This window comes from Cucumis melo, chromosome 2, assembly GCF_025177605.1.
Source record: "Cucumis melo cultivar AY chromosome 2, USDA_Cmelo_AY_1.0, whole genome shotgun sequence".
NCBI lineage: Eukaryota > Viridiplantae > Streptophyta > Magnoliopsida > Cucurbitales > Cucurbitaceae > Cucumis > Cucumis melo.
The window spans coordinates 1,271,576-1,299,250 of record NC_066858.1 but is presented as its reverse complement, the minus strand read 5'-3'; the positions used below and the strand labels follow the sequence as shown (position 1 = coordinate 1,299,250).

At 32.0% G+C, this 27,675-nt stretch overlaps 2 protein-coding genes across 4 annotated transcripts; one reads left to right on the top strand and one right to left on the bottom strand.

Annotated features, from left to right (window-relative positions):
- The first annotated feature begins 13 nt into the window (after nucleotides 1-13).
- Nucleotides 14-14,765, top strand: LOC103492235 (RNA cytidine acetyltransferase 1-like). 2 transcript variants are annotated; one of them, XM_008452527.3, is made up of 27 exons: nucleotides 14-129; nucleotides 682-794; nucleotides 879-970; nucleotides 3,856-4,027; nucleotides 4,121-4,243; nucleotides 4,377-4,550; nucleotides 5,775-5,879; nucleotides 5,962-6,095; nucleotides 6,208-6,301; nucleotides 7,344-7,442; nucleotides 8,138-8,274; nucleotides 8,395-8,492; nucleotides 10,091-10,214; nucleotides 10,299-10,386; nucleotides 10,475-10,574; nucleotides 10,653-10,705; nucleotides 11,040-11,216; nucleotides 11,395-11,432; nucleotides 12,358-12,448; nucleotides 12,625-12,804; nucleotides 12,894-13,002; nucleotides 13,089-13,158; nucleotides 13,234-13,372; nucleotides 13,571-13,699; nucleotides 13,816-13,941; nucleotides 14,025-14,090; nucleotides 14,359-14,765. In XM_008452527.3, exons 2-27 carry the CDS (start codon nucleotides 690-692, stop codon nucleotides 14,557-14,559), a joined length of 3,024 nt encoding a protein of 1,007 aa, XP_008450749.1. In that variant the 5' UTR covers nucleotides 14-129; nucleotides 682-689; the 3' UTR covers nucleotides 14,560-14,765. The 2 variants fall into 2 exon arrangements, with proteins under 2 accessions (XP_008450749.1, XP_016900953.1); XM_017045464.2 differs by having other exon boundaries at nucleotides 19-134.
- Nucleotides 14,766-16,715: 1,950 nt separating this feature from the next.
- Nucleotides 16,716-24,358, bottom strand: LOC103492234 (transcription factor UNE12-like). Of its 2 annotated transcripts, none has more exons than XM_008452525.3 (7): nucleotides 23,853-24,358; nucleotides 22,708-22,809; nucleotides 19,996-20,115; nucleotides 18,856-18,921; nucleotides 18,645-18,710; nucleotides 18,187-18,264; nucleotides 16,716-17,188 (listed from the first exon to the last, which is right to left on the bottom strand). In XM_008452525.3, exons 1-7 carry the CDS (start codon nucleotides 24,147-24,149, stop codon nucleotides 16,961-16,963), a joined length of 957 nt encoding a protein of 318 aa, XP_008450747.1. In that variant the 5' UTR covers nucleotides 24,150-24,358; the 3' UTR covers nucleotides 16,716-16,960. The 2 variants fall into 2 exon arrangements, with proteins under 2 accessions (XP_008450747.1, XP_008450748.1); XM_008452526.3 differs by having other exon boundaries at nucleotides 19,996-20,100.
- Nucleotides 24,359-27,675: the final 3,317 nt, after the last annotated feature.

The following is a 27,675-nucleotide window of genomic DNA, read 5'->3' as shown; positions in this document are numbered from 1 at the left end:
TCGTTAATGTTATATTTTGGGGGACAGTTGCACCCTAGCCCACACCGATTGGCCATCCTTTCCGGCGACTTAGTGTGTTTTTTTTTCCCTCTGTCCCACTTGACTTTGAGCATTGTTTTCCACATTCCGGTAAGGTTTGACCTTGACCTTCTCTTTTTCGGCTTTAGTTTAACTTTACTCACTCTCTAATGGCTTCGAATCCCCATGTTTAGACTCCTTAGAACTCGAACCAGCTGTGTTTACGACTAGAACATACCTCTGTAGTGCCTCCCTTTGTATGCAAGTTACGATTTAGAGACCGGGAATGTGTAACTTATTATTTGATTGGCACGTTGTAGCTAATTGAATCTTGTATGTCGTTGTCAGGGATGATAGCTTTTGGCCTTGGGATAATTATTTTAATGTCCACTTGTCCTCTATACAATATTTAATAATGTCCATAAAATGTTTGGTTTTGTTTTTATATTTCCGTTTTAATTTGTCCTTGTTTCTGATGGGGGAGACCACATTGGAAAGTTCAATCGTTTTCAACTACTTCTTGCCAATTGGACTTCACGAAAGGCTATCTCTCACTGTCAATTGATTTTGAGATAGAATTGATGTTATCTAAAACCAAACTGGAACTAAATAAATATGGTTTAAAGCTTTTGATTGTGATTTTGACTGTATCTTCCTTGTTAGGTTTAAACATGAGAAAGAAGGTTGATGATCGAATTCGCTCCATGATTCAAAATGGAGTGAAGATGAAATATCGTTCTTTTTTTGTTATAATTGGTGATAAGGGTCGTGATCAGGTTATTATCCTTATGTCTTTATTAGTGAAGTTATAGTCATAATTCTTAATATTTATATATTTTTAATTAAGGACTCTTTTTCAGGTGGTTAATCTACATTATTTGTTGAGTAAGGAACTAATGAAATCTAGCCCAACTGTCCTGTGGTGTTACAAGAACAAACTAGAGATTAGCAGGTTTTTTGAATTTTTATTTTGATGCCAATGGACAATTTTTGCACATAAATGAAATTTCCTGCAAATTCTTAGGTGTTTTGATTATAAATTTAGCCAGTAATAGTTGCACAAGAAGCTTGAAAAATAACACTTTAAGTTGTGTCATGTGTATACGTTTCCCTTAAAATGCTTTATGTTACGTAATTGTCGTTTGCAACTATATCAAGTAAATTTATGAGAAATCTTAATGTTCAAATTAATAACTTATTTGGATCGTTAATAACGTGAATAACGTCACAGTAAAAAGTGTATAAAGAGTGTAAGAGTGATGTAAAACCAAAGTTTAATCTTTTTGTTTGAATGAATCTTGCCTCTCAATGTGAGAGAAGATGTTTATTTATTGAGGAAAATATAATACAAGTTAGTTAGGTAGTAACTAACTAAGCGGTTGTAACTATTATAACAGAAAACTAAAAGTAGATTTAAGCTAGGACAATAGGTTTTAGCTATTAGGATTACATCATTTCACCTCATGAGCATCAAACTCGTCCTCGAGTTGGGCTTGCTATGTAAGTTGGAATCCATCAAGTGCATGGTGTATGATCAAACCAACCTCCTACGTTTTGAACAAAAATATTATGTTGTATGTCTCGCGTAGGTTTATGCAGTCTCCTACCCTTGGAACAATTGGGAAGTTTGTTTGCCACAATATCACCCTTCACATTTTCATATGATAAATCGCCAATTTTGATATAGTTTTTCATTAGTATTGAACTTATGGATATTTCCGTTATCAAGTATTGTACTACAGATGTTGCCTTCAAGTGTTGTTACACACCCACCTTTGGTCTCCTCAGACTAGGGAACAACTCACGAGTTAAACCCCTCTCAACAAGTGTATTATTGAATCTATTCTCCATTACCATTGTTACTGATAGTTCTGATATTTCAAAAGCATCAATATCAATCCTGCTTGGTCCATAAGATTTACTCTCTGACCTTAAGTTTCCCAATTGAAATCCCTTATTTTGTCTTCAAGGGTCTTGAAAAGGCTATGCCTTTACTGATGGGAGTTGTCGTTTTTAGGAGCAATTAGTACTCTTTGAAGTATACAAGACAATCTTTCCCCTTTATCAAGTTCTAGAATCTCTTCATCTTGATCATAATCTTCTTCTTGCTCTTTAACAAGGTCTTCATTTTCTTCTAGGATGGCTATAGTCTTTTTTTTAGGGAAAAAGTTAGAGAGATGGCCATTTGTCCACAAGGGAAGCATTTACTCAGATTAGGCCTTTGATACACGTCTCTTGGGAATTACTTGAATCTTCTTCCCATTTGGATCACTTGTCTTGTCTTTCTTTTGCTCTTTAGTGGACTGAGTAAGAGAAGAGTGTGCCGCGGTAGCTTTGTTGCTAGTATTGACATTCCATGGGCCTTTTCTTCTATTCTTTCTTGAGCTTAATTCATTAATCTCCTTTACAGATTCTGCATAAGTGATGGCATCAGAAAGGGTTAGAAAAGGTTGAAGTTTTACCTTGTCTTTGATATCAAACCTCAATCTTCCAACAAATTGAGCAATGAGGTGTTATTCATTCTCCATCAAATTCGTTCTAGCCCCTAATCCGTGGAATTCCTCTATGTAATCAGCTATAGTTCTTGTTCCTTGCCGGTAGTTTTGGTATTGGTTATAGCGGGTTTGTTCGTAGTTGGGTGGAAGGAAACGGGCTTGCATCAACTTCTTCATTTTCTCCCAAGAAGCAATAGGTCTTTTACTATTTCTCCTCCTATTGGCTTCAATTTGCTCCCACCAAGCTGAGGCTCTAGTTTTCAACTTCAAAGCCACTAAATGCACCTTCTTTGTCGATCAAGAAAAATCTCTATGTTTCTCTTACCATCGTAGCTAGGCAAGTCTATCTTCATTTTATATTCAGCCGGCTCCTTCTTCTATCACCGAAACGTGGCTGAAACCTTCTATTTTGGTCACTTACTGCCATTTCTTGAGGTTCATCATTAGTAGAGCTCCATTCTTGAGGTTCTTGGTAGTAATCTTGGATTCTTGGAGGGAGTTCTTGATAATCTTGAACCGGTCTTCTTCTTTCTTGCACTTCAAATATTCTTTCTTGAAGATTTCACCCACCTCTTTGAAGTCCAGCCCCTCGAAGACCTCACTGTCCTCATTCTTGAACAAATTCTTGACGTTCTTCATGTACAATTTGAGGAGGAGCTAAGGTTTCCAGCCACTGTAAAACTTCTTGAAGTGTTGCTTGCATTTCCTCCATTGAAGCCTCCAAGGACAGCAAGTGTTGTGAGGTGGTTCTCGGAGAGAGGACGGGAGCTACTCTTGGTTTTGAGCAGGATACTTTGCCGCTGCCGGATTTACTCGTCAGACAGTCATGGACCCAAGAGCTTTATGGTGCTCGGATACCAATTGGTGTAAACCCAAAGCCTAATCTTTTTTGTTTGAATGAATCTTGCCTCTCAATGTGAGAGAAGATGTTTATTTATTGAGGAAAATGTAATACAAGTTAGTTATGTAGTAGCTAACCAAGCAGTTGTAACTATTATAACAGAAAACTAAAACAGAAAATAATAAGACTGTAGATTTATAGGATGGTAGGTTTTAGCTATTTGGATTACATCAAAAAGTTGATGCGTGATCCCATTATTAACTATCGATGTTAGTCATATTAAGATTTTGAAATAAACGATAAGTTTTACACAACTGAATAGGTTTTTTGCAACTATTGGAGTAGGAGTCAAAACTAGAAAATCAACCTTGAAGATTGTCGAAGATTAGGGCTGAGACAACAACTATGTTTATAATATTTTTTTATTTCTTGTTATGAAACTTCTTGATATTATTGCTTATAGAAATTTTACTAATTAGGATAAATTTGTGTGGGTTACAGCCATAAAAGAAAAAGAGCGAAACAAGTAAAAAAGTTGATGCAAAGAGGACTTCTTGATCCTGAAAAAGTAGATCCATTTCTACTTTTCAGTGAAAGTGGAGGTTTGTCCTATTGTCAATACAAGGACTCTGATCGTATCCTTGGGAATACTTATGGGATGTGTGTTCTACAGGTTTGTGCCTCGATTCTTTTTTACTTGTTATTAGAATTATCTTATTTAGAACGCGTAATTATTCTCTTTGATTTACGTTGTTTTTTTTTGTAGGATTTTGAGGCTTTGACACCTAACATACTTGCTAGAACCATTGAGACCGTTGAAGGTGGTGGCTTAGTGGTTATGCTTCTTAACACGCTATCTTCACTTACAACACTTTGTACCATGGTTATGGTATGATCTAATCTCCTTTTACCTTTATACCAACTTATATCGGTATTTTTTTTTTTGGTCACTCAACTTTCTAAATTTTCATGCTCGTTTCTTGACTATGACTCATGAGAGTTCCTTGTGTTTTTTATTTTAGGATATTCACGAGCGTTATCGGACAGAGGCACATGCTGAGATTGTTTCTCGTTTTAATGAAAGATTCCTATTATCTCTTGCATCATGCAAAACATGCATGGTCATGGATGATGAACTCAATATTTTGCCTCTCTCTTCTCGTGTGAGGGCACTAACTTCCTCGTCTATTAATGAGGTTAGCCTATTTATATAAAGAATATCTTACTTTACCAGCCCATTAGCTTCTATTACTGTGAAGTGCATGAGATTTCTTTTATGGCTTTCATTAGTTAAAAGAGTCTCGTCTAAGATTTGTCTTCTGACAGTGAAGGCCCCTTGAAAACCAGTAATTATCTTCAAAGGGTTTTTAATAAGAAACGATCTCACTGATATATGAAATTTACAAAAGGGATGAATAATCCATGATGGTTATAAAAGGCTTTACTTTTTATATAGAAGGGAGGCGTGACTATATGGAGCAAAGATGGTAGATAATCTACACCAAGAGATAGTAACTAGTATAGTAGATAATGAGATCAATCAATACTTCTAAATTGTGCAGCTGTGCTGTTTTCCCCTAATAGCCCTTTGATTACACATTTTCCAAATGACTCAAAAGAAGGCCCTTGTTGAGGATATCCTTCACAGTTGCACAAAAGTTTTGAGAATCGTGTTCTAGTATTTACTAGCAAAGGAGCCATGAATGAAAATATGGTAGATTCAATTAGATAATGTCTACTTCGAGAGTTGTGTATGTGTAGTACCCCACATGTTAGCGAATAAGGATTTGGTAGTGAAAGAACTATTAAGCTGTGGCATCCACCATCTCCTGGAATTCCTTCGAAGTGAGAGAACTATCAGTGGAAGGTCTAGGGTAAGATCTGCCCATTCAATAGCCTCTCCATCCTTCAAGTTTGGGCCAAGCTTTAAATCCCAAAAAGAATTTTCAGTACACCACACCTCTTTGATTGTGGCCTTCTTGCAATGAGAAAGCCTGTATAAGTGAGGATAACGAGAGGCTAGTGGCAAAGTTGTGACCCATGGGTCTGTCCAAGTGAGCGTGTGGTGCTGCTCCATCTTTACTACGACTTTTCCAAGTTTATTACCAAGACCTTGACCATAATTTTATACACACAAGTAATTAAAGGAATGGATCTAAACTCTTCACTAGAAGTTTATACACACTAGTTATTAAAGTAATGGCCATAAAATAATTTTGTCACGCTGGATGAAAATTGATCGAGTATCAGAAAATTCTCTCTACTCTTCTTTTGCTTTTCATTAGAAGTGTGCATTTTTTGCTTATGCTGGACCAACCTTGATTTATTAGGTTATTTTCAATTCTTAGTTGGATGATTTTATATTTTTTAATATTATTTTCTATAACATAAGCTATATATTTTCTATTGGGGTTTGTCAGGAATGTAGGTCTGAAACGGATCAAGAATTGAAAAATCTAAAGGACCAATTGCACGATGTTTTCCCAATTGGTTCGTTGGTTAGGCTTTGCACAACATTAGACCAGGCAAGTAATGATTACATCTCTTTAACTGTTGGCCTTCCTGCTATTAAGAGTTTTTATTTAAAATTTTTTGTTTGATGATCAGGGAAAAGCAGTTTCAATTTTCCTTGATACTATCCTTGATAAAACACCTGATAGCATTGTTGCACTAATTGCTCCTAGAGGAAGAGGTAAATCTGCAGCACTTGGTATAGCAATAGTTGGAGCCATTGCATCCGGGTAAGTTAAGTTTAAGATTTTCACAATATTGTTTATTGTCCACAAGCTTACACTGTGTTGTTTTTTGGTCCATAAATGTATTGATTACTTTGGTTGTGACTTTGTTGTATAGGTACTCTAATATTTTTGTAACTGCTCCTACGCCGGAGAACTTGAAATCATTATTTGAGTTTATTTGCAAGGCACTAAAGACTCTTCAATATGAGGTATTGTGATCATAGAACTGTGTTAAATTGAATGATGCCAAATTTTCTTCTTCTTCTTTTTTCTTTTTAATATTACAAGTGAAATAGTCTTTTTTCTATCTCCCCTCCTATCAAAATGGATCTTTTCCCCCTAAAATTTCAAATTTGTGAATAGGGATTTTAGTGTACACAATAAAGTTTTTATAAACAATCCCATCTAATTCTATGGAATATTTGGTAAAAAGAAACATAAAACTATTTAGGGAAAAATACATTTTTGGTCTCTATGTTTTTTGTAATGTGCATTTGGTCCCTATGTTTTAAAAACTTTACCTTTGGTCCTTTTTAGGTTTCGAAGTTTTGAGAAATAGGTTTACAAGGTCCCTCACCCGGTCTTTCCATTCACTACGTAACAAAAAAATATGTTTATTATTTTAATGCGGACATGGAAATAATAAAATGTAACAAATAATAATAAAAAATCCCCTTTTTCTATAATTTCCATGTCAATGTTACACTAAGAACATATTATTCCATATCCATTACTATAGAAAACAAAAAAACTAATTTAGGGATCTTTTAAACCTATTTCTAAAACATAAAGACTAAAAAGATACATTTTGAAAACTCATGGACCAAACACAACTATTACCGAAAACATAAGGACCAAAATGATATGTTTCTCCAACTATTTAAAACCATTTTCTTAATAGTTTTTTAAACAAAGCTATCGTTTTTATTTTCATTCTGTCTATATGAGAAAACATGACCTAACGATGGATCAAACATTAAAATCATACGAAATAGTAGAAACTATTATTTGGAAGTTAGCTTAGAGGCTAAATTTCAATAAGTATATGCCATTTTTGTTCATTCCCCTGGGTAATGATTTAATATTCACTTTTAGCTACCATCAGTCATTTATAGAACAAATCATTAAGTTGAATAGGTAGGTCTTGTCAATCTTATTTTAGATATACATCCTCTTTTCGTAAAGAACTTTAACCCTAAGTTGTCGTAAAATGATCGGAAGATTTTATTGAAAGTTCCTCTATTTTATAAGGAACATTTGCATTACAATTTGGTGCGAAGTTCTAGCACAGAGACACGGAAGACAATTGTACAAGTAAACATCTACAAGCAACATCGGCAAACCATTCAGGTATTTTCTTTTTGTCCTTTTGCATGTTTGAACGAGGAAATTTACAGTTGAAATTCTTAATTGTTCACCCAAGCCCTGGGATAAAATATTTTCTTGGGTATTGTAGCTTTTTCTTTTTTCTTCTTTTTGATTGTTATTTATTTTTCTTATTGAGGGAGAATTACAGGAAAAGGAAATGTAATTAAACAATAGATAACTTCAAATAGAGGGTGTATACATTCTCTTGTTTATTATATTTATCATTTATCCAAAAACCTGGATTAAACTACTTATAAAGAGATGCAGATTGATGGTTGTTAATTCATTATCACATCGTTGGCTGGTATTTAGTTGATATAATTTTAAAAGAGAACCAAATGTGGTTTGTTGTTTGTGGGGATTAGTTGTGTTGTTAAGGCCTTGAAATCAACCAATTGATCATAAGACAATATTAATGAAGAACCAATCTTAAAAGCTTAAAAAGTGCATGCAACATTATATAATAAAAGAAAGCAAGAACTTGGTTTACACATAAATGTTAGTTACTACATTTATTAAACCACAAATTTTGGATTCTCCCTTATTTGGATTACTTACTTAGTTCCCAACAGAGGCTTATTTTCCATAAACAATATGAAATACATAAGTTTTGCCTTACTATGCATTGTTTTAAAATTGGATATTTTAGACAATATTTTATGTGAACACTGTTGCAGTATATTCTACCCAATGAGTATCAAAAGCTCTCCCAGGCTGAGCTACTAGTAATTGATGAAGCGGCTGCGATACCTCTGCCCGTCATCCGATCATTGCTAGGATCTCATATGGTTTTCTTATCTTCAACTGTAAATGGGTAATAGTATACATTTTACTATGTATTACTTGTATCTCAGCTTTTGGAATTTATCATTAGGAAGTTTGCGGAGCATATTTCTTAGTTACTAATTTGTTTCAATGCTTTATTATTGTATAGTTATGAAGGTACTGGCCGCTCTTTATCTTTAAAGCTTCTAAGGCATTTGGAAAAGAAAAATCAAATTGCAGAAGGCAATGACTCTGCTAGCCTTTCAGGTATCAGTTCATGGAAGATTTTGGCGCTTCTTAGTGCTTCAAAGATGTTTATTACCTCTTTCTTTATTTTTTATTTTTTGGTTTAATTTTTGTGTTACTTTTATTGTATTTCCCTTTGTTTTGGTATCTTGTATTTTTGAGCATTAGCCTCCTTTCACCTTCTAAAAAAGCCTCAAGCCTCTCCTCTTCATATGCGTTTTTACCTTCTTCATCTCAAGTGTCTTCAGCTAGTTCCGGTCCAAGAGGTACTTCCAAAAAGCATAAAAAATCAAAGAAGCCTCCCTTTAAGACGTTATCCAAGCATTTTATTAGAAGAAGTAGGCCAAAGGATCTCTTAAAAAGACACTTGTAGAGACGAAGATGTGTCATCTCAAATTCCTCAAAATTTTTATTTTTTATTGGTAAGACACTCAAGACCAAGCTTCTTCATCTTCAATTAGGGCAGATATGCTGAATTCAAAAAAAAAAGTTCCTCAAGGGCAAGTTTGATTTTTAGATCAAAGCCCCGATTCTTTGGAGGTTAGTTTTACACGAATCCGAGCTCCTTCTCTTTCAACCGGATCAGTCCCTTAGAGATCCAGCTTTCCACATTTTAAATATTCTGTCCTTTCCCTACCTTCCTCAAAAGTAAAATTGTTATGAGGCTCCCTTGCCAATCTCGGAGCCCTCCATCTAAAAAGAAATGTGGTTCGGATTTTGACTCTCCTTTTAGTGGGAGCAGTGTCAAAGATGATCATAAGGGGAAGCTAAATGAATTAAAAGACCTTTCTTTGAAGGACCCCTTAGAAATTGATCTCAACGACTTGTTTCAGGATGAAGAAGATTTGAATGATGGAAACCAGACCTCTGGAAACCCCTCTCAACCTAAGCCCATTTAAAGTCAATAGTAGAAAAATGCAAATTACTTTTCGTTTAAGATCTTATTTCAGCCACCTTTTGGTCCAATAATTGGGTACTTTGTAAGGTTTGAAGGCTGCAGATAAAGTGTTGGGATTCAAGTCTCTTAAACTTAATTCAGAAATAGTTTTCTCATATTCAAGAAAGAGCAAAAAAATTTTAATTGATGCTGTTAGCTTAAAAGTTTTAGCTTTTTGGATGTTTTGTCTTCATCATCATGATTTTCTTGGTTTTCCCTTCTCCTTTCAAATTGAAGCATGTGGAATTCAAAATTTCAGTTTGACGAGGGCGCTTTTCATCCGAAGTGTTTATATTTTCTTTCTATTAAGCTTTTTACTAATGCCTTAACTCTATGTTGCTTTGGTTCTTTTGTTGTTTCTTCTTTGTGAGCGTTTGTTGGTCGTTTTCCCTTTTATATTGCCTGGGTTCATCTTTGTTTAGTTTTTTTGGATGACTTTGTCTTTTTCTGATTTTGATCTTAGTATAATACTTTTGTACTTTGAGCATTAGTTTCATTTATTGTTAATAAAGAGGCTTGTCTCCGTCTCAGAACAAGAAAAGTCTTGTTTCATTTCAAAAAATAGCTGACCTTTTTGGTTTTTAGCTTGTGGCGTGACATTCTAAAATAATCAGCTCATGCTTTGGTTCAATGTATTCTAGCTTGGAATTTTAGTGGCAATGCCTTTTGTTTCTGGCTGTAGGGAGAAAATTTTGTATGTTAGAATTGCAAGAACCTATTAGATATGCTTCTGGCGATCATTTGGAGAGTTGGCTTAATAGTTTACTTTGCTTGGATGTTACAAGTACCATGCCACCCATCTCGAGGTTAGCACAGATTTTTTGTTCTCTAATTTTGATGGCCAAGTAAATAGCTGGTTGTTATTCCTTATACTTTTTCCCCTTGCGTAGGCTTCCCCTACCTAGTGAGTGCAACTTATATTATGTGAATCGAGACACTCTCTTCTCCTTTCACAAAGATAGTGAAATTTTTCTTCAGGTTCTTTTCATTCTCCAATTTGGTCTTTAAGCCACCATAAGCTGTGTTAGGTTTTGATCTTAACTTGTTGTCTTATTTCTTTATTTAGCGGATGATGGCTCTTTATGTTGCATCTCACTACAAAAATTCTCCTAACGATCTTCAATTAATGGCTGATGCTCCAGCTCATCATCTCTTCGTGTTGTTAGGTATGTTCTTATATTTAGATATTGTGATTTTTACATTTTATTGGCATTTGAAAAGATTATTCTTAACTCTATTTGTAGGTCCTGTTGATGAGTTACAAAATGTTCTCCCAGATATCTTATGTGTTATACAGGTCAGTAAAAAATGTGTACCTTGTCCAAGCCAAACTTTAATATCTATAACATTAGTTCACAATTTCCTCCACATATCTCAAAATATGAATTAGACTCCCATCCTTCCATTCTTTTGTATTTGAGTATAATTATGTGTCATTGTTATAGTCAATTTTTTTCATATATGTTTGATTAGTTTTACAATACCATTTTTTGAAAGAGCAAAGTGCAGTCTTTCGTTCGTGTCTATTCAAATATTAATGAATGTGCCTGCAGTTAGTAGTTTGTGGTAGTTATTAGTTTCATGGATACAACTCCTTTTTAATATGTCAAGTATATTTGGATGTGTAACAGGTTTGTTTAGAAGGACAAATTTCTCGTAATTCTGCATTACAGAGCTTGCAAATGGGTCGTCAGCCACCTGGGGATCAAATTCCCTGGAAATTTTGTCAAGTATTTAGGGATACGGATTTTCCAAGTCTCTCAGGTGCACGTGTTGTAAGGATAGCCGTTCATCCTAGTGCTTTAAGGGTATGGATCTCATATTCTTCATTCTTGTATATTGTTTATTCATTGTAAGGATAGCTGTTCATCCGAGTGATTTTAAAGCCTTTTGTGAATTTTAATTCATCAGCAAATTGGCTATTATTAAAGAAAAAAGAAGAATACTTGTTTCTCAAATTAACAAATGTTACTGCGGTTTTTGTAGGAGGGATATGGGTCGACCGCTATGGAACTTTTGACAAGGTACTCTTTTCCTTTACTTTTCTTTCCTTCTCTAAAATTTTATTTCACATCTTAAAATTGGTCATTGGGTACGGTTATATATATGTTTATTTGAAATTATAACAAGCATTGGTTAATTGAAATGTAAAATACAGAAGCGGTTAACCAACATTAAAATTTTGAAAATAAACGGCTAACTGACGAAAGAGGATCATAAATGTCATTTAAAAAGATACATATATGAGAAGCTATAACATCTCAAAGGTTGGTCTTTCAACTTGCCCTAAATCATAAACACCCTCCTTATTTTGTCAATCCATATTTCTCAAAGGATTGGAGGAAAACAAAATAGTTGAAGGGCCTGATAGGCTGACATAATGAATCAGAGACATGAGGTTGTAAAAGAAATAATAATTGCATCATTTCTTAGCATCATTTCTTATGGCAATCCCGTGTCAATGCTAATCATGCCAATATTTAAGATAATTTTTCCTTGACCCCTAAGATAACCTTATATCCTTAGCACTTGGCAAACGCTATAAACTGAAATCAGGTTTTTTCCCTTAGAAAACGTAACTTTATTAAGAAGAGTTCATAATTGAGTTTGATGTCATCCTGTCAATTGGAATTAAGTTTTCAGACTCCTGGATTTTTCAGAGAAGTATTGGAAGGTTTGCTGAAAAGAAAATTATCTCCTCTCACTAAATTGTTTTTATTGAAAATTCCATTTGGAAAATGTTTATTCCATTTACTTGAAAAAGGAACTCTTTATAGTTGCTCTTGCTCAATGTTGGAATTGCAATGGCCAATCCTAGAATCTTCGTTTCCGCACATATTTCATAAAAGATTAGTGTATCTATGGTAGAGAAGTTGTACGTATTATATTCACTCATTCAGTACCTTGAAGTTTTTTTAACCGATTTCCGTCTTTCATTTTGTTGCACAGGTATTACGAAGGAAAATTAACAAAACTTAGTGAAAGAGAATGTGAGAATGTTTCAACCACCAATGAAAATGTTGTTGAGCATGCCAAAAAGGTTAGAATTTAAAAAATTGGATCAAAATCTCTAATTGTTTTTACCTCTTAAAATATATTTTTAATTGTGTCAACCTATTTTCTGGCTTGAAAGGTTATATTATATCTTTTTTTTTTCTTTTAATAACTTGAGTGAGTTTGTTCTTGTATTCATTAGTTTTGCGTTACAACTTGCAGGTGTCGTTACAAGAAGAAACTATAGTCCCTAAACAAAATCTTCCCCCACTGCTTATTCCTGTTTCAGAACGTTCACCTGAAAAAATCGACTACATTGGTGCTTCGTTTGGACTCACAACCGAGCTATTTGGCTTTTGGAAGAAACTTAAGTTTCTTCCATTTTACATTTCTCGAAATCCAGTTATAACTCTAATCTTTTCTTTCGATTCTTGTTGTCAGCATTATCTTTAATTTTCCCAATTTTAGTAATCAGTTTTTAATGCATGCAGAATGACATGACTGGCGAGTGTAGTTGTATGGTGCTCAGGCCATTGAACCTTGACCAAACAATAGATGACTGTTCTCAGCCTCATGGACTTACCACCGCTTTCTATAAACGTGAGTATCTTAGTCATAATTTGTATCATATGTTTTTTCTTGATTGGATATACTGTTAAAGGCATAATTATTTCAAAATGTTGTAGGGTTTAGAAGTAAGTTTATCCTTGATGTTCCTCATTTCTTTCGAGATATTGACTACAAGGTTGTTATGAGGTATGTATATTAGAAAATGTTTATTGTTACAATCTCTTGTATACTGAAATACTAATTGGACATTCAACTGTTTAGCATCTTGGATCCGAAGATTAGTTTCTCCGAATCTGAATTTGTGGCATCTCAAGAAAAGGAAAGCTCAAAGTCACTCATTGATCTTGCTAGTTTTAATGAATTGGAAGCATACGTAAATAATCAAATCGACTACAAAGAGGTGAGTTTCTTGTCACACACTTGAGTTTAGCTTTTAACTATCATTCTTGGATAACTTTTTCTTTGTAGATTAAAAACATTGAAAATTTTGCAAATTGAAAATATGTTATAGTTCTTTTCCACCTTTTTTTTCCTACGACTTGTGGTCTTATTGCTATAACAAAACAATACTGATCTCTTAGTTTCTTCACATTTGAAGGTTTTTCATGTTGCAACTATGCTTGCTCAAAGCTATTTTGATGGAAAACTAGGAGTCGCATTATCTGCAGTTGAAGCTTCTATATTATCATGCATTGGCTTGCAACTCAAAGATATAACAAGTCTTGAGGTCTCAAAGCTTCTAACTTTAATAATTGTTATATTTTGTTATGGGTTTGATGATTTGCTGGACAATACTGGTGATCTAAGTGGTTTATGTGTTGTGTGTTTTTACTATTTCAATAGGTCAATATGAAATTGGGAAGGACACATGTCTTGTCTAAATTTTACAAGTTGATGAAGAAGTTTTACCAGCATTTCAAGGACCTTCTAATGAAAGAGATGGGTACAAGCTTTCCTCAACAAAAGGAGGTAAGATTTAATTGTCTTGTGATATTGTTTAAAATAATTAATTGTCTAAAAAAAATATTTCATTTTCATCTTGAAATTATCAGGTAATATTAAAACCACATGAGATTTCAGTTGATGCTGACCTCTATGATGGAGCCAGACAAGTAAATGTGAGTACAATAACCTACCATGTTAATTGTTTTTAAATCCTTACAAAACTTTGGTTTTTTAATACGTTGAGTTTGGTCTCGAAACTTCTAAATTTGTTCTATTTTTACTGAAGTTGTTGCGATGTGTGTGTTTTCACTAGAAGTTTTTCTTGTTTATTGCTTGCGTCCAATCAATATACATCTTGAATGCAAGTGTAAATTGCTAGTGGGTACACTTCAAAGCTTTGCATTTATTTATTGATATATGTTCTATTTTGAAAAAAAAAAGGAGGATCTGAAAGCAATGGGAGTTGAAGATATAGAACTGCAGGAGTATGGGATTGAAAATAGAGAAGCTGAATTGAAGCAAGCCCTTCAACAATGCAGTTCGTTATCAAAAAGTGGTCTTATCAGTGTCAAATCATCTTATGCTCAACCCGGTAAGTTGGATATGAGCGTTACAAGTTCCAAGAGGAAAAGAAAACATTGATGTAGCCATTAATTTATGGCCTAATGTATATACAACCTGTAGATTTAGATTTTATTTTCCTCGTATTATTATTATTTTTTTAACTTTTACCCATCATCTTACTTTTAAGATGGGAATATCATATATGTTGCATCATTTCTAGGTGCATTCTTATACATTGATTAAACTCTTGTTAGTGATGAAGATTAGCTTTTACATTGATTAAACTCTCCTTCTGTCCATTATTTTTATACTGTCTATCTGCATTTTAATTTGTTTGATTCCAATTATTATTACATTTTGTTGGTCGAATAACCTTTCTTGAACATGATCCATTGTATAAATTGTACAAATGCGTCCTAGGGGTTTATAATTTATCCCTTGAGATTGTCTTGTGTCATTCGTGGTATTGAATGAAAGTGTTTTATTAGTGAAGTAAATTATGGATGTCTTCAAGAATGAATGAGTTTCTATGTTGTTGTCGTAATGTTATAGTATAGATGCATTCATATATTTAATAAACTGTGGTATATACTAATCAATAGTACTAGAGATGTCCATTTTTTTTCTTACAAAATGGGAAAGGAAATTTTATTTCGTATAGAACGAGTCGAATTTTTAAATGAGATCTATCCCTATCATTTTAATGTACTAATCCAATTTGAATATTTCAACCGTAGTCTACATATATTCGATTCATGAGTGTTTCTGATATTTCAATGAAATAAATTCGAATTTTAAATTTTGTACTCATTGAATTATTGTCTATTTGATTTTTTTTTTTACCTTGGACATAAAATTGATTCACAATTTTGTAATGGATTTGTCTATTTTAAAAAAAGGGCGAGAAAATTAAAATCAATATATATTTAAAACCTCTAAAGTTCAAAAATCTAATCAACAAAAGTAGAATTTATAATTTAACCAAATATATTTATATAATCCTAAAACTTTTGTTAGTAGTGTTGATGAAATGATAGAATTGTGGCCACACAAAGACCAAAAGAAAAAGTAACCCACCTTTCTTTGTTTCTTAAGAAAATACAATTTTCAATTACTATTGATGAAAAGCAAGACCATCTTTTTAGTATTGTCACCTTCCACTACTTACACACTTTCCCTTCTCTTAGCTTTCTATGTATTAATAATTGAGCAAATTTGACCAAAAGGGCTAAAATCACTCTCATAGAATACACTCTCACTTTGTTGTAAATGCCAACAAAACTTTCCAACAACAATGCTTTTCATTTTCAAGACACTCAACCATTATCTAATTCCAACTTGCTTTTATTACTTCTCCACTCCTCCCAAGAAAAAAAAAAGAATTAAAAAAGTACATTATTTACGATGCCCCATCTATCTCTTTCAATTGCCCCACATCCTCCACTCCCAAGTAAAGAAATGAAAGGAAAAAAGTGAAAGACTTTCCAATCTATAAATCAAGAGAAAATGAATTGACCTACCTTTTGAAATTGAGGATTTCTTTACCTTTTGTTGATGTCATATTTGGGTTAAATTACTAAAACGAAACCTCGCGCGTGCAGATTGGACCACTTGCTCTTTGTCTTTCTTTCTCTCATACATATCGATCTTCTCTTGCTCTACAACACAAAATTATCAAAAAAAAAAAAAAAAATACACTCATGTAAAAGAAGAAAACACAAGCTCAAAAAGAAGAAAACTGTAACACCCCATGTCCAAAATTTGAAATTCGAATCCCCGACATTTCCTGCATCCTGGCAACATCACCTTTCCTTCTAAAAGTTTTTCCCGCAAACTAACATGAGTCCTTTCAGTATATTTTGTCCACATTCACATATTCTATGTAGATTCTCAAAAAATCACCAAACATAGAATTGTTTCAAGCTAAATGCTTAACTTTTGAGTTTCTACGATCGAACCACAAAAAAAGGAGATACATTTTGTTGGTATATGTATTAATATTTAGTTCTTTTAAGTTTTTCTTAACCTGAAGAAGAAACAAAACAACAAAGAGGAACTAGAGGGAAATTAAGCGTATCTTGGTAAATTCCGTTGATGACGATATAAGCAAGAGAACAAAATTGAGGTGGAGACCATTTTTGACTGAGTTTGGACCTTCTATTAAATGTTCCCCTTAAACTATTTCGGTCCTTTACCGCTAAACTCAACCATTGAAACAACAAGTGAGACACCAATTGAGCTTTTGAAAATCACTTTCCCCAAACTTGAGCTTGGCAAAGAAGAAGCACTTCAAGTACAATTTTCAAGCTTAAAACAGTTGCATTTACTTGAATATGCCTCATAAAATCAAGAAAAATTAGAAAGACTAGATTATATTATACTGATTAATTCATAATTAAGAAAAGATAGAGCAAATTAGCACGATTGTCGAGTATGAGATTGGAGCACGTGCTACTTGCAACATCACCGGGGCCATGATCTAGGGAGTGTTCATTTCTGGCTTGACTAAGATTTGTGGATCTGCTTGGTGTGTCCTGAAAATTGCTGAGGCTAATGAGATGGGCATGATGCATAGAGCTTTAGATTGTAGGAACTGCATGGCAGCTCCCACATCTTCTTCCATTAATTTGGCTACTTGTTGCTCTGTGCCATCACTTGACCACTTTTCCCATGCTTGCTGATTGTTACCACTCTCAATGCCTTCTCCCTGAAAATACATAAACTCGAATGAGAGTGGCAAACAAAGCGATGGAAAAATGTTGATAACATGAAATAAATGATTAGACAAACATATAACTTGTTATGGAAGAAAAAAAGAAAAAAACGTAAACAATAGAGAATTGACATGAAAATTTACGTAGTTCACTAGCAGTGTGTTAGCTACGTTTACGAATAGAGAGAGAAAGCAGCTAATTGTTAAAGACAAAATATCATATAATAGAATGGTAGAGTTAGAGAGTTTAAGTGTATTTTTCTAATCCATGGGGCCAAAATTGTATACAATGTATGTCATACAACAACTTAGGCTTTGGGGAAACATTGCCTCCAAACCACCACTAGGTAACATACTCTCATGCTTAATCGTTTGGCGCTAGATAATGGATCCAAGAAATTTCAACATAACCTATTAGCTTAAATTTTTGGGCTTAATAATATTTTAATGTAACAAGATGGGGGGCTTTGTGTTCAACAACTCTAATAATGTCATTTAATGGTCACTTTTTCAAACAGTTGCTAATCTAAAAGGATACAAGTGAAGAGTGTTAAATAGTATGCATAGAAAATTAATGGGAAATGCAAAAGAATATGTATAAAAGATAAGACAACCATATAACCAAAAACTTAATTTTTTTATAGTTTAGTGGTACTTTAGTGGGATAACAAAATAAGAAGTTTTATGTTTAAATTCTTGTAGTGTCGTTTTCATAGCCACTTTCTTGTAAAAAGGAGAAATGTAGAAAAATATGTTTAAAGTTATTAGATAATCAAATGACAATCAATTAAGCATTTGAGTTAGTGGTAGTTTAACATGATAACAAAACATGAAAATAAGGCTGTGTCATAGGGGTAGGAAAAGTGTAAAATAATAGTGAGTTGAAGTTGACTTTTGATCAAAGTCGTAATTTTCAAGTGAAGTTTAAGAAAATGTATAGTATTTGTAAAAGATTATCGATCAAGTAACTAAGAAGCATAGTTTTTTAGTACCTCGACTGATGATAGCGGCACATCGGCCACAAGTTGAGCCACCGCACCAGCCCCGCCTAGTCTACTCATGCTTAAAACCTATGACAACAATACACCAATTAATATGGAATAAGAGGTATCTAAGAAACAAATAAACAAATATCGAAATTAGGGCATACCCTAGCTAAATTTTTGTAAAAAATGGTTATTGTTCTAGAAAATAGTCACAAAAAACGTTAGAGAACTGTTTCACCAATCAAAAATAATTTCAAGTTTGATATTGTAATTAACACCAATAAAGAATGAGTTTAAGATCTTCAATAGTGTCATAAACACAAGGAATGAGAGCTGCATAGGAATATAATAGTCTTCATACTATGATTAAAAAGATGGAACTCAATACTTTCAGCTCAATGACAGAAATTCTACTGCAAAGATCTACAGAATCAAAAGCTTTTATAGGATTTTAATTTTAGTACCTTAACTTGAAGTCTAAGAAACTTTACGTAATCCACAATTTCATCGAGCATTGCCGCTCGATCAGTCTGCAAAAATTAATGAACCGGTTAAGGCTGAAACTCTATTGATTCATGTTTGGGAAATCAGAATAATGCAAACTTCAAGGAGAAGAGGTTCAGATAATTTGAAGTTCATAGATTACTAAAACTAGAGTATTTGAAAAGAACCAACCTTATTGCAACTAGGAACTAACTCTTGCAAGGCCTTCATTCTTTCTGCAATTCTTTCTCGACGCAACTGCATTCATGACAGACGAACAGATCTAAGATTTATAGAGACGAAGAAAACAAAAAAATAGACTAAAACTATTTTAGTTTGTTCTATTTCTAACAATTTCAAAATGAGCAATACTTGGGTGCAACCTAGGTTGTACCGTCTCCAAGCATCACATTTAATGACAAAATAGTTGAACTCAAGCATCACAAGTCGTCGCTCAATCAGTTAGTTTCAACCAAATAATAGTTTGTTTTGATTGACTTTCTAAGTGCTTAAAATTTAAAAACATTGCAAGTCCTTCTAGATACACGGTGATGCAATATTATATTACTATGCTATCAAATTGGGCGGCATATTATGTGTTCCTTCCAACTTTGCACTTAAACAATACAGTTTTCCTCAAATAGAAGGTAATTCACTCTTCAAGGGGGGGTTGATAATGGATATAAAGCCAAAATTTCTTCGTTTAGCATTTAATCTTCAAGACTTTCAACCTTGCTTGTGGCATGAAAAAGCTCGACGATTTTCCATGGAAATATCATCCTAATTTCTAGCTCATGGCTTTCTTTATTGCTATCCTACTATCTATAACCTTGCTAAGGGCTTCTCAAAAGCTTTCTAATTTTTCTGCATGGTCTTGGGAGAAGTCAAAAGGATTTTTTTTATTTTATTATTTTTTTTTTTTTTGCAAAAAAATCATCTCCCCCTTTAATAAGCATTTTAGTAGCCTGCCCCTCACTCATTAATATTTCCTCTTAAAGAGCTCGATTCACTCAGGTTAAGTCACTAGGAAAGATCTTCTATTTTCTAATGTTGAATCAATGAAACTGTGCAACCAAAGTTCCACATGGCTGTAAGGAAAGATCATGAATATATAATTAAGGGACAATATATAATTAAGGACCTATGATGAACTTAAAAAGATAGACTTCACTGAGACTCCTAAATACATACAAGTAATAAAAGATCACTGTCTCCTAGTATGGACCTAAAAAATACGTGGGCATCATAAACAAGTGATATTCTATGATAACAAAAATTAATCTTTTACAATCAACATTGTATTATTCTTAGAGTCCAAAGATGTGAGATTACCCTTTCTGCAATACTGTGAGGATCAGTCGCTTGCCCTCGTCTTGCTCGAACTCTAGGACGAACTTGAGGTGGTTGTGGTACAGCAGCAACCGTCCCAGTATTTGTCTGATTGTGAAAGGGCTGAACATAAGTATTCAAAGAAGATAAATCATCATATGTCAAAGTTAGATAATGCCAAATACCAAAATCCAACATCACGAGAAACTCTATATCTTAAAAAGTAGGAACAAAACTATAAGGAAAGAACAAACAACAAAATGTGTATGGTTCACTGACATGAAACTTGTACTATTGGCTTCAAAATTAAAGGTTCAATTCACCCACTTTAATCCTAACACACACAAAAGGAAAAGAAAGAGAAAAAAAAGCAAAATGTTCTTTCTTTTTGTCTTATTTTTATGGAGGCACTGCCAAAATATTTCAAGAGATTAACTAAAAAGAATATAATGAATAAATCAGGGAATTTCTTATTTGTCTTCTTCCATTTGTACGCACCACATTTTGCAAGTATTCCACTAAAATAATGAAAAATTAAAATTTAAGTTCTTCATTTGTTTATATATATATTGGCATCTAGCTAAAGATAGCCAGAAGGTTCCCAAAACCAACATATAATAATGGGACAAAAAGTAAAATATTATCATAAAATAAAATTTATACATATATTAAAAAAAAACACTGTTCTACTGACCACATTTAAATTTATAGTTCAACGAATAATAATTAAAAAATAAAAAATAAAAAAGGAATAAAATTATTGTGGGGCAACAGACCATATATTTTTCTTAATTAAAAATTAACATCTGTTAAAAACAGCACAAGCATAAAAATTAATTTAAAAGGAATAAAACATGGTTGCTTTTAGCCAATAAAACCCAGCCATGTGGATAAACACAAAGATCTTTAAAAAATCATACAAGGAACGTGTCTAACTGATGACGTAAGTGAGTGATCATGCTTAGGTTTTTCTAAAATCCAACGGCACATATCACTTGCACGTACGAAGGCATTCACACGTGTCTAAGATGTCGTGTTTGTCTTGTACTGTGAAATTATATCATAAATCAATAATTGAAAAAAGCAAGCACCACTCAAGACCTGACACGTGTGCCGCACTACTAAGTGAAAAAAAAAATTCAACTTTTAAAGGGCTCGTTTGGAAATAAAGATAGTATGAGGACTGTTTTGGCTAAAAGGAAAAAAAAAAAATTAGTCTTTTATTTAAAGAAAACGCGTTTTGTACTTCTTTTGAAATTTAGTACCAAAGCATCACATGTGATTTTTTCTTATTTTTTTGTGAAAAAAAAAACCCTTATTTACATTAAAAGAAAATCTAAATATACCCCAGCAAGTATAATTATTTGACTTATGCTAACATCAAAACAATAATAATAATTAATGAATAACAAATTTGTCTCACTGTGGTTTATATTTTCATTAATGAATTACGCATTAAGATAATGAGGTGACCAATCTATCGATTTGGCCATGGTAGGTTTCTTTCTAATATATATAAGACCGACAGTTGCAAAAATTGCAAACTGATACCAACCATCGTCCTCACTTCCCCCAAGGGGCTGGATGACGAGTTCAGTCATCTTGATTTTTCAGTCCTATAGTCACTAGTCATCTCCTTGTGATATCATTTTAAATTATCTATTGATTTAAAGGTCTGAATTGATGTATAATGGCAAATATAATTATATCAACACTTAAACAAAAATATTAAATAAAACTAGACAGCTTGAGATTGTAAGAAAAACAATGATGCACATAAAAATGGTTATTTATAAGTTAATAACTACTCTTGGTGTATATACTTAGATCAAACGTAAGGAATGTAACAGAAAAATGAGACCACCTTAAGAATGGCAATATGATAATATCTATGCTTCTGGATTTTTTATAAAAAAATTAGTAAACTATTATTATTATCATTTGAAAATATGCAAGTGAGGGAATTAAATTTCTAATAACAAAATTTTTAGTACAAATTTTATGTCAATTGAACTAATCTCCTTTATTAATTAGGAAGAAGAAAAATGTATATAAAAACTAGCGATAAAAGACAATTTTATTTCGGGAAGAAAATGCAGAAAAGTAAACTCCGGGGAATTTGAAAATTTGTAGATAATGATTTAAAATTCTAGAGGTAAATGTGAATTATATTTTTTAAAAACAAAATGATCATCAAATCTTTTTAAAGAAATATGAGTTTGTTTTACTCTAAAGTAAAATAAAAGTAAACTAGGGATTTTAAGTCTAACCATCTAATTTTTTAATTTTAGTTTTAAAAAATTAAGTTTATACACCTTATTCCATCACAAAATTTTGTTATTTTGTTACATCGTAGAATTAATTTCGTACGAGTTTTTTTGACATTCAAATATTTTAAGGTCAGATAAATTTACCTAAGTGAGATAAGTCGTAAACTGACCACCTAATAAATGCATTAACTTTGGGAAAAAACCGATCGTAATAAATAAGTAATGATTAATTTTGTTCTTCTTTTACTACAAATTTAAACATTTGATCTAGAGAGAAAGAGGTATGTATTAATTACTATTGACTTTAGTTATTCTCTTCAAGTGAAAAAGTTAAATATCAACATCAACCTACTTCCTTCCACCAATAACTTTTAAGTTACTTTATTTTCTTTAAAAAGAAAAAGAAAAGAATGAAGCGATAGGAGGGGCAAAAGTGTAATTTCACCTGGTGGAGATGCAACGGCGGCGGTGGTCGGAGTTGTTGAGTTTGCAAATGTCCAAAGGTCGGAAACAAGTTTGTCATATGCTGCATTGAAGAATCTCTCTCCTGTAAATGCAACACGAATGTGTCAAATGACGAAAATACCCTTGGGAATCATGCCAAAATACATTTTTTAAAAAAATAGTAGACAAAAAAAAAAAAAACAAATATATTAATATTGCAACTACACAGATGTCAGAATGGGAATAAATTTTTATATGGCATTCCAATATTCTCTATAGCCAAAATAGACTGCTCCTAACTCAAGAGAAGAACAAATAATTTCAATCATAACTTTTAAAAATTAAAAAAAATGAAAAAAGTTTATAGGATGTGATTCTGAAGCCAAAGATTTGACAGAAAAGGAGGAAAAAGAAAAAGAAAAGAAGAAAAATAATAATAAAGATTGAGATTCTGAGACAGCATTCTAATTCTATTCCTTCATGAAGAAAGAAAAAATCATTTGAGATTAATTTTTTTTTTCCATCCCTAAGGCTAACTTTCTATGAAAAATAGACAAAATTAAATAAGTAAGTTGATTAGTAGAAGAAGCTCTAACTTGCCCAAAATGGCAAAGTTTAGCCTCTTCTAATCTCAATTTTCCATCTCAAAATCATTCTCGAGTTATTTGAAAGTCTCATGTTAGAAGCAAAAACAGCTACAAAGGGTATCTACCGACTTCCGGTCAGAAGTTCGATCTTTTGTCCTATATTTGCAAAACTTTGACAATTCAACTAACATAACATAGTGTTTTTATTAGCTCACTAATTCGATTCTCTCATCCCACGTATAGTCAAAAAAATCTTGAACACTTCATATTCATATCATTGCTCATTGATTTTGTGAAACTTATTATCAAACTCAAAGTAACTCAATATATTATCTCAAATACAAGAAATCCACATTTTATGAAACTTGTCTTAAGGGGAAAAAAGTACAAACAGAAATGAAGATTTGAACAAAAAACAAATAGTCTATAAAGTAAAAACCTCATTTCCAAATAATGCGAAATCACAAAAAACAATTGAAGAAGTTATTAAAAAAGCATTAGGATTGAAATATTTATCAAACAAATGTAAAATCAAAGTGAGAGAGAAAGAGATTTTTACAGTGATTCCGGAAGAAGCAGTTGAAGAGGAAGAAGCATTATTATTAGAATTACTATTATGCCCTCCATCAACCTCTTCTCTAAATCTCTCTTGTCTCAAAAACCCCTGTTCTAAATTCAACCCTAACGGCATACCCATTCCTCCGCCGTTACCGCCGCCGCCACCACCGGACCCAAGTTGAAGTCCCATAGGCAAAGAAACCATGTCTCCGCCACCAGCGCCGCCGTAAGACGGTGGAACAGCAAGCATCTGTTCGAAAAAATCATCGCCCAACCCCTCAGAGGGGATTCCGGCCATGAAAATTGAAGAGATTAACAAAATGAAAGTGGGTTTTTTGTTTTTGGGGAAGAGAGAAGGTGTCGGAGAAATGGGTGGCAGAATCGGAAAGGCGATAATGGATGGGGAGAAGCGATTTTGAAGAAAGTTGTTCTTGAGGAGAGAAATTGTAATGGAAAATGGAGCTTTGGTGTTTGTGTGTTTTCTTTTTGGTTTCAGCTTTTTTTGGGTTTAATGACTTTTTTATATACGAAATTAAATAAATAAATATATGAAAAAGGCAATTGCATTTTTATTTTTATTTTTTAATTTTGAACCTTTGATTACTTTATGATTATTAATTATTGTTATTAATTATTATTAGTATTTTCCTAATGTAGGGATGAATTTAATGATAGAGAATTTTTTCTTTTAAGTATGTCGGTTGAGTTAAGTCATTGTTGAAATTCTTTAGTTGTTCATGCTGTCTGTTTTAAAATTTTGTATTTAAAAAATATTAGTAATAATCAATTTACTTTAGAATGGGAATATTTCGGTTCTTAAACTTTTATAAAAGTAACAATGTAATCTTTAGACTTTAGTTTATAACAATTTAGCATCTAAACTTTACTACGTAATAATTTTATATTTATATAAAAATTTGTAAGAATTTAGTCTTTGAATTTTATTACGTAAACACGTTAAAAATAAAATATTTACAACGGTAATTAGTTTTGTTTTTCTTAGTAGTTTTTTCATATAATATAAATTAATTTGTCGATTTTTGAAAAAAAAAAACTCCATTATAATAACAAAACTAACTTTTTTAAAAATTAAAATTATGTAACCAAGGTTGGAACAAAAATTCATATGATATTATTGGATGATATATCATAATCACATTTCATTTTTAGAGCTTTAAATTAGTTTTTTTAGTTAAAATTTTCAAATATATATATTATTTATTTATTTATTTAATGGGTCATTGTTAATATATTTTTTGATCTAATAAAACATATCCTCACCTCAATAAATACTTCAATAAATACTCAATATCAATATGATAACACACACATTCAAATTTGAAAGAGCCATAGTATTATTATTCAAATTAGTTTAACATTAAACAACAAACCAATTATGATGATGACATAAATAATTAGTTCTTTTCTTTTTCAAAATTGAAAGGTTAAATGAAATATTTTATAGGAATTAAAATAGGATTAATTTTAAAGTTTGACATAAAACAAAAGAATAGAATAATCCTCACCCCCAACTATAATTTGTTAAGGCTAAGAGCCATAATAATAGATAGTGGAATTAAACAAAAGGCAAAGGCAAAGGCAAAGGCAAACATGGGTTTTGTCTTTGTATGGAAAGCTTTCTCACCTCCATTTTCCCACCTTCATGTATAATGGTCTAAAATAATAATATTAAATCACCAACTTTTTATTTTATTTGTTTTGTTTTTTATAATTAAAAAAAATATTCACATACCGTTTCTTTCTATCTTTCTGTCGTACTTTTAACTTTAGTTCATTTTAGTTTTTGTACTTGAAAAATGTTCGATTTGACCTATTTGTTTTGAATTTTAGTTCATTTTAGTTAGTATACCTTAAAAAGTGACAACATTAGTTCTTGAGTTTTTTTTTCCTTTCTTTTGAAGGAAATAAATTCGTTACCTTTTGAAAGTTTAAGAGAATCAAAATGAATCAAAGTTGAAAGTACGAGAACTCAAATGAATATTTTGAAAGTAAAATGATCAAAATTGAACCAAAACACCAACATGAGCTCAGTTCAAGTAGTATTTCTATGTTTCCGAGGACAAGAAATCCCGAGTTCAAATCACCTTACTCCCAATGTTGATTTAAAAAAAAAACTGAAACCAAAGTTGAATGTATATGGATCAAAATGAACATTTTAAGAGCAAACATTTAAAAAGCCGAACAACCAAATTAATATTTATTTAAACTTAAAAGAAAGGTTCAATTATTTTTTTCAAAAGTTTTCTAAATTAAATTATATCCACTTATTTATGAAGAAAGGTAGAAGGAATACTTTTCATTCATCATCAATATCCCTTCTTCTTGTAAGCTATTGGAAAATTCAAGAGCTTATTGTCTTTTTCTATAAAGTTGAATGCTTAATGGTTCATGAAAGCTTAGATGATAATGTATCAATTTGGTGGCTTTTAAATTAAAGAAAAATTTAAAGTTTTGTTATTAAAAAAAATTAAATGAAAGTTTCTCTTAAATTCTCCTTTTCATTCTTATTTTAATTGTGAAATTTCCTAACCAAATCATATGAGTAATGTATGGTTGGAGTGCTCTTTAATTTTACCTTTATTTTAAAAGAAAGGTCAAGATAAAAGATATTTTGAGGATCAAACATACCATTTCTAAAAATGAACTCGGTAACGGATTGGTTTTTGAAAAATAAGTCTATTTCTTCTGAATTTCTTATTGTTGGTTTTATTTGAACTAAGTAAACGAGTTGGATTCTTAACAAATTTTTGTATAAAAAAATTATTATTTTTAGTTTTCAAAACGAGTTGGTTTTTGAAAACATTAGGAGAAAATAAATAAAAAAATAAGAAATTTAAAGGGTGGAATGAATTCTTTTACGTTTAATTTTAAAAAATGTAAAGTTAAAAACTAAATAGTTATCAAATCAGGTATGAGTTTTGTTGGTTTATCTTGAATGTACACATAAAGTTGTTTCCAAATGGATCGAATATAACCTACCATTTCTAAGGGGAAAATGAACCAAATTTCTGGTTTGGTCTCCGACCTTGGCCAATGCAAGTCTATTTTTTTTTCAAAAGGTCTGCTTTTCTTTAGCCATCAACTCATGCAACAATTGATGAACATCGACAAGCTTTGGGCAACGATAGAGGGGAAGACGAGAGGAGCAAAGGAGGGTGCCACGTTATTTGTCCCAATCCTATATACATACGACACTCATTAGCATTGCGAATGATCATTTGTAATCATGTTTCAAATTTTAGAAACCAAAAGGTCTTTCTTAAATTTTCAGAAATCGAACTCAAACATTTCATTCTATATATATACTCACAAACTCTAATAGTTAAGGTTTAGTTTGTTAATCATTTCATTTTTTGTTTTTTATTTTGAAAATCTAAATCTATTTCCTACTCATTTTTTACGATAATTTGCATCTTTCTTGAAGTATAAAGGTTAAATTCTTAATCAAATTTCAAAAAACAAAAACAAGCTTTTAAAAGTTACATTTTTTAGTTTCCAAATGCGGGTTTGCATCCATAGGTTAAAGGTGGATAGCAAAAGAAGAAATTTGAAAGTGTGAACAATGTCTATAAGTTTAATTTTAAAAAATAATAACAAAAAACAAAATAGTTACTATCTGGGATTAAATTATTTTCTTTTTTTTAAAGGAAAAAAATAGCATTACTCACCATGTCTTCTCTAAAGAAAAGATTCATTGAGGGACCTTTACGTAGATTCTTAACAAAATCTATGAAAGATCTTTTATCTTTTAATACTCATGAATACATAGAAATGTTCAAGGAACGTAACAATCCTTGTCAATT